General features: G+C 46.0%; 1 protein-coding gene across 1 annotated transcript in view; it reads left to right on the top strand.

Moving 5' to 3' along the window:
- Nucleotides 1-12,421, top strand: part of CDK5RAP2 (CDK5 regulatory subunit associated protein 2) — a 687,227-nt gene that overhangs the window by 198,809 nt on the left and 475,997 nt on the right. The window contains exon 13 of the mRNA XM_069241280.1: nt 11,748-11,918. Coding sequence (XP_069097381.1) covers nt 11,748-11,918 — 171 coding nt within the window. The remainder of the gene's footprint in view (nt 1-11,747; nt 11,919-12,421) is intronic.

The following is a 12,421-nucleotide window of genomic DNA, read 5'->3' as shown; positions in this document are numbered from 1 at the left end:
TACTGTGGCTTCTTTCCTGGAAGACTGGAAGCACGCTTAAGTGAAGCTCCTTCTGAAGAAACCTTCCGCCGACCTAGCAGAACCCAAGAACTACTGGCCCATCTCCCTACTCCCCTTTCTAGCAAAGGTGGTAGAGAAAGCAATCAATCAGCAACTTATCGAACACCTAGAACGCAGCAACCTCCTGGACCCCTCTCAAGCCAGATTCTGAGCCAACTATAGCCCTGAGATAGCCCTGATTGGAGCCACCAACAACATCAGGCCATCTTAGACTGTGGTGAAACCGCAGCCCTCATTCTCCTGGATCTATCAGCTGCCTTTGACATAGTCTCAAATCACATCTTTATCAACAGACTCAACCACATTTGAATCCACAGTGACACACTCAAATGGATCACTTCCTCGAAAGAACCTAGAGAATCAGTCTCCCACCATTTACATTGGAAACCAAGAAGATCATCCGTGGAATCCCGTAAGGATTGTCCCTCAGCCCCATCCTCTTCAACATGTACATGACACCCCAGCCCCTTCCCAGTATCATCAGATATCACGGACTCAACATCATCTCCATGTCGGAAAACCCCTCCACCACTAGAGCCAACATGCACAGTTGTATGATGAATGTTGCAGACTAGATGAAGGATAACTGTATCAAGCTCAACACAGATAAGAAGGAAGTCCTCATCTTTGTGAACACCACCTTTTCATGTAACGACGCCTGGTTGCCTACTGAACTCAACCCATCCCCCACCCTGACTGACTATACTCACAATCTCGGTATCATCTTGGACATCAAGCTTTCCAGGAAGGAACAGGTAAAGAAAGTCTCCTCCGCCTGCTTCCACACCCTACGTGTGCTACGCAAGATCTTCAGGTGGCTCCCAGTCAACACTAGAAAGACTATCATGCAGGCCATCGTCACCTGCAGGATGGACTACAGGAACACACACTATGTAGGAATCACCACACGCCTCCTGAAGATACTACAGACAAAACAAAACACAGCAGCCACATTCATCCTCGACCTCCCCAGACAAACTCACATCGCACCTGGCTCCCAATCCAGAAGAGATGCCCGTTCTAGATGGTGACCCATGCATAAAAAGCCCTGCACAGCGAAGGACCAGTTTACATAAACAAACACTTGACCTTTCATCAATCAGTCAGACACCTATGATCCTCCTCCCTCTCCTTCTCACAAAGATCATCGCGGATTCACCGAAGCAACAGTGGAAGACGCCTCTTATCACACTTGGTAGCCAAAGCATGGAACGTCCTTCTCCTTCACCTCAGTGCCACCTCCCTTGCTCCACCTTTTCAGGAAGGGGCTCAAGACCTGGCTGTTGAAATTATTAGCTCACCACCAAGCACGCAGCAACCCTAATACCTTGAGACCCTCACAGGTGATTTGCCTCGCTTTACAAATCCTTGATCAATAGAAGTTTTCTAGATAGAAGATATAAAGTTCAGCATGAATAGGTGGAGTCAGTTGAGATTAACTGTATAGGTAAAGGTTATTTCAGTTTAAAAAAAAAAAAAAAAAAAAGGCTCCATTGCCAAACAGGTTGAATGTTTCTCTTTCCCCTATTGCTTCCAAGATGTTTTGATGTGTGTGTGTAGAACTATTTGCCTTCATATTCACTCTCTAGGCTTGATTTAGAACTTGGCGAACAGGTTACACCATCACAACAGTGACAGATATCCCATCTGCCGCAATATAAATCCCATTATAGCCAATAGGATTTAGATTTTGGCGGACATGGAACCCGTCACAGTTGTGACGGAGTAATCCACCAAGTTCTAAATGAGGCTCTCTGTGTCTAAGCCTGTAAAAGAACACATTAGGTATGGCCTGGCCTGCATCTGGGTATCCAGGGGAAATGCAGTGTTACAAAAAAAACTAAATGCACTGGCAAAGTTCTTCCATGTACTAAGCAATGTCTATAGTAAAATTTTATGTAGCATGTTTCCAAACATAGGCAAGTAGGTTACGAAACCTGCATAGGAAGGAGAAAAACAATAATCACCCATATAGTTTTTTCTAATGGCAGCACTCAATCATACATTTAACATAAACAGTTAATGAGACAATGAGGCAGTGGTACAAGCCAGCATCTAACAAGATACTGTTTGAACTTTAATTGTTAAATGTATGTACTCTGAGAGGGATTTGAAGGGTGCAATGTCAAAATGAGTTTAAAAACTAAAATAATTTGCAAGGCCTGAGAAAATGTCGGCCTTTGAGTATCGACAGATAGTGATTCTTTTTTACATGTTTTTGTTGGGATTTAGCATCATGAACATGCTACTCTGTAAGTCTCTTGACAATCCATTATGAGGAAGCACTTGGTTCCACCTCTTTAATTATGATACTGTTTAACGTGGCACCTTAGAAGGTCCTTTGAGTTAAATTGGAGAATCCCAGGAAACACCTAAAGAAGATAGAATGATCCAGTTTGCTCACTTTCTTGTTCTGTATTTGTCCCCACATCTTTCTATCTCTTTATTCATTCTTGTCCAGTCCAAGTTTTTCTTCAGTACCTCCATTTTCCGCTTAAGCTCTGAGCAGCAGACAGATGCATTCTCTCTCAGGATATGAGCCTATAATGGTCTTGCCTGAGGAAGAGACAAAAAAACTGGTTAGCTGTTACCACTGATCTTCTCTGCTTGGCCTTTATAGAAGTCTCAAGCAAAGGTAGGCCATCCCCCAGTTTCTTCAGCTGCTGCCTGATTGGTCCGTTCTCTGATCCTATCTTCCCTTTTAAGTATTAGTCTCAACTTTTTGCCCTTGCCGCTTGTGAGATTAGGCTCTGCTCTTTGTCCTGGTCATTGTGAGGACTGGGATAAAGGACCGTCCTTACCCTTCCTCCCTTGTGAAACTTGTTTTAGAGCAGAGTTGAGACAAGGCGTGGACATGCAGGTTTGGCAGCCAACAAAGATGGCACTCTTTCAATGGAAGTGTATTCCTCATGCCACATTCCTACAGCTTTGCCGAGACACCTGTGAGGCTTAGAAAATGGCAGCAACTTCTATTGCCAACCCCACCCCCCCCCACCCATTAGACCCTTATTTGTCAAACGAGCTAGGCGGTTTAGTAGGACACACTACCTTTCACTGAGTGTCTCCAGCAATTTGTAGATAGCAAAAAAAATATAATAATGCCTCATCCTAGGCATGGAGAATGAGGTATTCATATTCAATGGAATATAGAAAAGAGTTGTAATGGGACAACTGGACATTAAATAATCTAAGTATCATAGATTGTTTTAAACGGTAAAGGGCATTTTGTGGCATTCAGCAAAGTTAAGAAAATATTAAGGCTAACTGGCACAGCACTATGAAGCTATCATAGTTTAACAACTACTGAAGAAATTGCATTTCTTATTTGAGAAAGAGTCCTTCTGCATAATTCTTTTTTTTTTTTTTTTTTAAATATTTTTATTGAATTTTCAGTTTAGATCTGTTTCCAACATTTAACATTTATAGTTCCAGGATATGGTAGATCTGTTATGCAATTATCATACAAATAAACAGTAAAACTTAACTTAGGTCTTGTCATTATGCTCAGGAGGTGTTCAGGTGCGGTTTCTGGATGATCAAATTAACCATACGGTTTTAGTGGACTTGGGTGCCCTGGCTTAGTAATGCTCTTACCTTGGACTATGCAGTTATTTGCTTTGGTGGGGGAGGCCCAGTCTGGTGACAGTTTGTGGTGTATGGGTCCCCTTGACTTAATGTTCCTGTGCTGGGCACTAGATCCACTCTTAATGATGACTATGGGTTGCATCAGGTGTGAGAGGTGGGCGTGGGAGCGTACTCTAATTTTATAATCTGTCCCGTCCGGCTTGCTAAGGGTGTGAAAATTAGTTAGGTAAAAGTGTGTTTGTCTGTTTGTTTCGGGGCCGCCATATGTTCCAGTTCATGGCGGTTTCTCATCGCTCTTGGCCTCTAGTCTCCTTATTAAAGTTTCCCAGACCTCGCTTCCTGTATTTTGTTGGCCCTCCCTTGCTGCTTTTCGCAGTACCAGTGATTCTGCACTAGCCCATCGCAGTGTCATGCTGTGCCAGGTTTTCAGATCTGTAGCTGTGGCCGCTTTCCAGTTCATCGCTATCAGTCTTTTGTACATCACGTATGCTAGGTCTGTGAACTTGTGTAGGTGCTTATGTTTCTTATCTCTCTGTCTCAGGACCGGCAGGCAGGATTTAGGGTCCACTGTGAGCGCCGGCCCCGTCAATTCTGATACCCTCTCCACCACTTCGCTCCACTCCCTGTGCACCTGGGCACATTCCCAAACCATGTGGTAGAAGTGTGCCAGTGGGGCCTTACACCTAGGGCAGGTTGGGTCCGAGCTGGGAAGCATGCGTTTGATCCTGGCTGGTGAGAGGTACGTTTGATGTGTGTAGTTGAATCGCGTGTAGCAGAATCTGGGGTTTCTCGATACCCCCTGTGTGTGATGTAAAGCGTTCGGCCACTCCTCTTGCGAAATTGGGTTTGGAAGAACGGTGTTCCACCTTCCCCGTACATTCTCCAGGTTGGGATCAGGGTATTTATTTAGGGTTTTATATAGATTCGACACAACCTTTGTCTGATTATCATATTGCAGCATATGGTGCAATGCGGGGGAGATCGTTGGTTCTTGGTTTCCTGCCGACCATGTCTTCTTGATGGAATGGCATATGGCGTAGTATGCCATAAATTGCCCAGGATTTACTGATGTGAGGGACCGTACCGATTCAAAGGACATTAATGCTCCTTCCTCAAAACAGTCTCCTACCGTCACTATGCCCGCCTCTGTCCAGGCCGCTAACAAGTGTTTTCTGTCCCCTCTGTCCCATCCAGGGACCAGTCCTAACTGGAGGAGCGGTGAGTAGGGGAGCACGCTGCTGCCATTTTGAATATATCTCTTCTAGCATGCATGCGGCACTAGCATAAGCTGTTTATCAGATGCCCCCTTCGGAGACCTGGTTGCCAGCCAAGTGACCAAGGGTTCATCGCGCAAGCTCGTCAGTACCCAGGCAGACTCCGCCCGTGTGGGTCTATGCATCCAGCTCAGTATCCACTGTAACTGTGCAGCCGCGTGGTAGAGTTCAAAATTGGGGGCACCCAGGCCGCTCGCATTCACTGGGCGCTGCAGTGTAGTGAGTGCGACACGCGCTCTACCCCCTCCCCATATGAGCTGCAGCAAGGTTCCGTTCAAATCTCGGAAGAAACTCCTGGGGATCAGGAGCGGCAGTGCTGCTAAGTAATATAGAATCCTGGGTAATATCAGCATGTTTGCTATCACCACTCTGTGCTCTCAGTTCCTCTTCTAAATTGCTATCTCTGCGTGTAGGGTACGCCTCACCCCCCAAGTGGACAATATGCAGTACCCTCTGACTACCACCTTATGCGCCTCCCACTCTGCCGCCCTTGAGCCCGTGTTAATTTCCCAGTACTGCCTCAATGCCGTGTCCAGTCCCTCTGCGTATGCCTGGTCTTGGAGCGCTTCTGGCTGTAGATGCCATGTAGGGATCACTGAACGTCTCCTCCCCCAATTTAATGTCGCGGTGAGTGGTCCGATAATGTCTTAGCCAGGTATTCTGTCCCGTTAGTCAATGTGCATATGTCCGCAGTGCCCCAGATTATATTTATTCTAGTGTACACTTTGTGGGGTATTGAGTAGAATGAGTATTCTCTCTGTTGGGGGTGTTGCATGCGCCATAAGTCGAGTAGTCTCATATGTTCCGCCCATGTCTGCAAAGGGCACTTAGCACTTCTATTTGTTATTCCTTTCTTGGGGGGGTTTGATCTGTCCAGCACTGCATTTGGTGAGCTGTTGAAATCGCCCCCCCCCCCCCATATGGCCGAGGCTGCGGGATTTACTAGTAGTGCCGGGGAGAGTGTACCCAGGAACCCCGCCAGTGTGCTGTTGGGGGCCTAGATCCCTATAATCGATAAGTGTCTCCCATCTAGTTGACCCGCTACTATTACGTATCTGCCCCCTTGGTCTAACTTAGACGAGGTTCGGACAAATGGGACGCCACCTGCTATCCATATCAGTACTTCCCTAGCAAATGCTGAATAGGCTGTGCCTGTTATCTGCCCACCCCATTTCCAGCAGATCTCCTGTAGTTCAGGCTCCAGTAAGTGTGTTTCTTGTAGAATAGCTATGTGAACTCTCTGGTGTCTGAGACGTGTGTGCACTCGCGCTCTTATGCCTGGCATGCTCATGCCCCTCACATTCCACGTGACTATTTCATATTGGTGTGTATGCATATTTGCGTGTTGGGACATGTATTATTGTGTGGTGTACCCCTGCAATACCCGCTTCGGATTACGACTTCCTTCCGAGCTCCCCTCCCCATCTCGCGGGGTATGTGCATAAGACTAATATCCGCGGTAGTATACCCTGTCCTCTGAGTTGACCTATGACATACAACTTAACTCCTCCCTCCCCTCCCCCATTCTAACTATTGCCCTTAAACAACTGCTATCTCGCAGTGAATCACACCACACACTACTACTTGGTGAAACCTGTATCCGTACGAATACCTGTGAGGGAGCCATTTTGATTGCCAGATGTGCCTCTTATACGGAGCTCACATCCTTCCTCAGACCTAGTCTGCGTATATGTATATGTGTGAGCGCTCCCAGTATGTTAGCCCCCTCCCCCCCCCAAATTCCGTGTGCTCTCGGATATTAACCAGCGTTCACAACAGGTAGGGATTAATTGTTCAAAAGATACTCTTTATAACCACCATGGCTGGCAGTTCGGTTCCTTCTGCAGTCACTCCTGTTCCCTGGCCGCTTGTCACTCCAACAGGGTAGTGGAGGCAGTCTAGTTATTACCGTTCACAGTTCATCTGCAGTTCTAGGGGTGACATCCGGGCCCCTGAGCGCTTCTGTAATCGTGGCGTCCGAGCTAGCCGATTCGAGTCCGAGCCCGCCAAGGGGCCCATCCGGAATGCCTCAAAAGAGTTCTGCATGAGCAACGGGGTTTCTTTCAATACTTTTGCCCTTTCCTCTGCTGCCTGTTTCTCCGTGGGTTGACCCTTGGGGCGTCTCCTGGGGCGCTTCCTCGATGAGGAGGTCAGCCATTCCTCCACTTCATTCGCACCTTCGTTAGTTTGCGCTATGCCTTTAGCATGCATCCAGGCGTCTTCGGGGGAGGTGAACATGTGGGTGCGTTCTTCAGAAATTACTCTGTTTGGCCGGGAAAAGGAGAGCTTATTTAATATTGTGCTCCCGAAGTCGTTGTTTAATTTTTACATAGGAGTTCCATTGTTTCTGTACCTCCTGTGTGAAGTCTGGGTAAGCATGGACCACTGAACCCTTATGTCGGATTGGGCCTTTGCTGCGAAATTGCTGCAGTATCAGGTCTCGGTCCCTATAATTTAAGAATTTTGCTGTTAATGGTCTGGGTGGTTGACCCGGCGATGGCGGTCTCCCTTGGACTCTGTGCGCCCTTTCCACAGAGAAGAACTTCGAGGGGGACCCACTCAGCACTTCTTTAATTAGCCATTGCTCTATGAAGAATTCCGAGCTCTGTTCCGGTGAATTCTCAGGAAACTCTACGAAGCGAACATTATTATGCCGGGATCTGCTTTCTGTTTCTTCGGCAAGCCTCCATAGGATCTTCACCTCTGCGTCCAGCCGCTGAATTTGTTTCTGGTTTTCCAAGACTATAGGACTCGTCTTGCTTAGAGTATCTTCTTTCGTTTTCACTTTCTCTGTCAAGCTCCGATGGTCCACTCTGAGTAAGTTCAGATCTTGCGATACTGTGTCTATTCTGAGTTCTAACAATGATTTAGTGTCCATGATTGCCTGTAGCACTTTTTCGAATTTTATAGAGTGGGATTGGAGTGTGCTCTCCAGTGACTGCGAGGATGGGATTTGCTGTTGGTCACTGGACGCCGGGCCAGGCACATTTCGATCTTTGTTTTTGGCGGACTTGGACTTCCCAGCCATATTTTATATCTTTTGTGTAACTCTCACAGCAAAGGGGCAGCTTTATTGTGTGTTTCTTGAGCGGCCGGGTGCCCTAATAGCACTGGTTCTTCTTTTGGCGTGTGTTGCCCTACTGAAGTCCCTTCAGCCTGCCTGTGGACCCTGTCTGTCAGGCCAATCTATAGAACATTGAGCTGGATCACTTGGGTGGGGGGGGGGCCTGCTGCTGCTGCTGCTAATGGTTGGATGCTCCAGTCCAGGGGTGCGTATTGGTGCTCCCACGGGGTGCTTACCCGGCAAAGATCTGCTGGGGTTCCGGGTGGCCCAGGTGCCCGCAGTTGTCCGCCTCAGACACTGCTCCTGCGCGTGTCTGTGGGCACCTGCCAACGTGATGCAGGGAGGTCTGCAGAAGAGGTCGGCTTTATCAAAGGCGACGGTGCAGGGGGGGAGGGGAAGCCTCCTGGCCAATCCACCCCCTCGCCTATTCTCCGCAGTCCATATTGTTGCCCCCTTTTCACTGCCTCCTCGTTGCTGGGCGGGGAAGGCGTTAATTTCTTAATTGGGCGGTGGGACGGGTCTATCCCCGAAGCGCTTGGGCGGTGCACCCTTGGGTCGGGTGAGGTCCTGCAAGTCCAATGCGGCTTTTGCAGCCGTCTCCTTTTTTTGCCCCTTGTACCTGCCGCTCTGTTTGCCGAACGCGGCTGGGCCGTCCCCGGCGCTCAGCCGCAGTTCCAACGCGCTGCCGCTCCCCCTCGCACTCCGCGGGAACGACCCGCCCAGTAGAGGAGAGCCGATCCGGCCGGGCACTCCAGTACGCTCCGCTCGTGTCCGCGGGGAGGGCGCAACGACGAGGGGAGAAGCCGCTCCGATGCGCGGGCCCCACTCCTCAGAGCCTCCCCTTCGCCGAAGCCCCCCACCTCTTACCTCCGCCCCTCAGTCTTCGGGGCACTCCGATCCACATCTTTGAAGGCTCGGGCCTCCGAGGCGTCGCCACGCCACGGGCTCACTCGCGCCTCGGTGCCCGGTCGTCCCCGGTTCCTGCGCTGCTCCGCTCGGCCCCCCAGCCCCGCTAATGACCCCGGGGCCGGTTGTAAACTTCAGGGCTCCAATCGCCCCGTCGGGAGCGCCCTACAGGATTGTTATTTTGGGCCTGAGTCGGAGCTCACAGCTTAGGCGTCCGACCCGGCCGCCATCTTGGCTCCTCCCATCCTTCTGCATCATTACTGCCAGACACGTTTCTCAGGAAAAGTGAGCGGCGTGGTTTAACAAATAAATCCAGAGTCTTACAATTATCTATCCTATAAGTGCTGAATCAACTTGGCAGAGGATTTGATAACTACTTTGCTGAACCTTCTTTGGGCTAGTATTCTAGATGACATTGCCAGAAGCAATAATAATTAACAGCACAGTAAAGCAATAGAGAATGTTTAAATCATCCTGCATTCCAGTTTGATGTACAATGTTCAAATTACTACCCCAGGATAGATGTTAGAGTGGCAAAATAGGATGCCTTCCTTCTTGGGATTTAATCTGTGTCTGGTTATGCTCTGCAATGTATAACGTCTTATCTTTTTCAGCCTCTCAGGGAATTTTACTTCTCAGAGGGGTAAACATTTTAGTATTACGATCTTCTCAGGAATTAAGCTGGATCTGGGGTATAATGCAGAAAAAATAGAATTCTAAACCGTCAACTACTTGCCAAGTTTGACCTCTCTGGAAGTGTCCACAGTCCTGTGAATTGAAAAACAGCTTCCACAGCATGAGGCTTCTCACAAATCATTCGAAATCCACCAAGAATGTGAAGTTATAATATTGGGGTCAGCACGTCACAATGGAGTGAATAGTTTGCAAAGTGTGAGAGAGAAATACATTTTAAACAAGTATTGGATCATTTGTTTCAGTTGTATGGCAAATTAATCTTACTAATGTATAACAATGAGTGATGGCCAAATTTTGTTTTGTTATCGTATGAATACTGTGGTGGAGGGGTATAGCTTATTATTGATTGGAATTGGGTCACAGGAGTGGAGAGATTATATTAATCATAATGAAGTTGTAAGTTGGTACCTGTTACTAGTCATTGACATATTGCTTCAGCCTAGAATGCATTGCTGTGTTTATAGTTTCTGCACTTTTGTATATAAAGGTTACATATGTAGTAAATGTATTAAAAGCCTTGCCTTATTTTTCCAAAATGGATCCCAATGGAATCACCTCATGAGTGATTTTTATCTGTGGGTCAAAATGCAATTAGTGAACAGTTTGCAGATAACCCAGCCACCTAGTCACCATGGATTTTATGCAAATAACAGGACATGCTATGAATCATATTTTCACCTGCATGATTTCAATGGCCAATATGGAAGCTCTGCCCTGATTGTTCACAAGTAATTCAATTTAGCCCTTTGATTTCGCTAATGCAGCAGCTGACCAACCCTACTACTGCTCTTTGAAGAAAGTTGCCTGTCCGTATTACTGTGCACCTTCATTACATTTAGCTCCTTGACCTGACTGGGCCTAATGTGAAGGGAACATTGCTAATTTTGATTCCACTCCATCCAAAGCCTTTGATGTGTTTGCACCCCTCAGAATGAAAAAGTTAAAACCTTAGTAAAAATAGATAATAGCAAAAGTGAAAGTACATGTCTAGAAACCCTTACAAATCTTACACATGACTAATTTGCACAGTTAAACCCTTGCCCTCTATGCTTTTGACACTGTGCCCTTGAAAGTTCTCAACAATCTCTCTGCATTGGCCTAAATCTCTGCCCGCATTTGCAAGTATGAGCCACAATCAAGCTTTTAAGACTGCTGGCAGAATCAAAATATCCGATCTTCTCTTGAACCACACACTGCAACATTAATGGACCAATGCAGTATTACACCTGATAGTGATCTTATAAATGCCTCCCTCTAGCAGGCATAGTTCACGAGCCCTTAAGCATGCGATTTGTAAAAGAGTTATATGGATTCTACACTTTGCAAAATGGTAAAATAGCAAATGATTTTATCATTAGTACTGTATCTCAATCTGAGTACTGTATCTCCTTGAAAGCCGATTAGTTTCTGAAACATCATTTTAGAAGAAGGTTCTCTCCCAGATTTCCCTGTAGCACAGAAATTAGACAGGTTGTCTATGAACCTTCTGTGAGATCCCTGAACTGTACAAAGTGAAATCTGAAAGCATTTGGCCTTCTAAAAATATGGCATTCCAGAACTAAGGAAGGTTGACCAAACATCAGCCAGTTCCTCTTTATATACTGTACTCCTGCTCTATTACCAGTTAATTATACCATAGCATTTTTCAAGAATCGTAATTCTCCAGGTTCCCCCGGGATTCCAAAAAGGTGTGAAAGATAAGAGGCTTAAATGTCTCCTTCACTTGCCTGATCGATGGACATAGTTCTTTCTAAAACAGCTATTTTGGGTTCCCATGTAGTACCTATCTTTTGAAGCTATTGACTTTACATGAGGACTCTGTCTCCATCCTCCGTTTTGTTCTTCTTTCTGTGTCATGGTGTAGGATGAACAATACCTTTAGTTTTGGGATTCTCTGAATCAGATCTTGACAGCATGTGTTCCATCTTTCTTATTTATTCCTTTCCCCACATTGTCCCTCATGGCTGCTACTGCTGTGCATCCTGTTACCTTTTCTCTGTTGCAGGTTTCCTACCTTCATGTTAGTCAAGGTCTGCAGTGTCTTAGGTTGGCCATGTCTCCTGCAACCTTCAGTGTAAAAGTGACTGACTAATTGGGTACACGGAATCATTATTTAGCTTGTCAGTCATGTACTAATTATGTCAGTTGTTTGCTATTTGTAGGATCTTCGCAATCAGCTTGAGAAGTTGCATGGTGAAATCATGGTAAATGGAAATACAGCTGAACAGCATTGCAGTACTCTATTGAGTGAAACCAATCAGAAACTAAAGAACCAAGAGCAAATTATAAAGCAACTAACAGAGGACCTCCAAAAGAAGGATCCACTCCTTCAGGTAATAGTGCTATATCTTTCGTTTAATGTTAAATTGGTTATAATTCTTCTGTTTTCTTGGTTTCCTAGCAGTTTTTGTCTTAATGTTTGATTGCTGGAAAAATAGTTACAGATTTTGTTTTAATGAAAGTTCAAGTGCCTAATTACATGTGCCTGCATGCTTGAGAAAGATGTTGAAATTGGAGGCTCAGGTTAAGGTCCAACAAACCCAAATACATTGATAGTTTGAGCTCTCAGTGTGCACAAAACACAATTTACCAAAGTAAATACAATTACCCTGAAGGAAAAATAAAATATTAATATTTTGCATAGGGACAGATTAAAATAATGTAGAAATGTGATTTTGCTTCAATTAAATCATTTTAATGTTTTTGCTTGGCAAGATAATAATTTGTCATCCAGCTGCTGCATATAATAACCAAGTTTATGAAAGAAATTGAGATTTTGTTCAGATTTATGGCTATCAGACCATTTTAGTGGCCAGTTAAGTAGTGAGTCACAAGT

The sequence above is a fragment of the Pleurodeles waltl genome, chromosome 6, assembly GCF_031143425.1.
Source record: "Pleurodeles waltl isolate 20211129_DDA chromosome 6, aPleWal1.hap1.20221129, whole genome shotgun sequence".
Taxonomy (NCBI): Eukaryota; Metazoa; Chordata; class Amphibia; order Caudata; family Salamandridae; genus Pleurodeles; species Pleurodeles waltl.
This window is presented reverse-complemented; position numbering and strand designations above follow the sequence as displayed.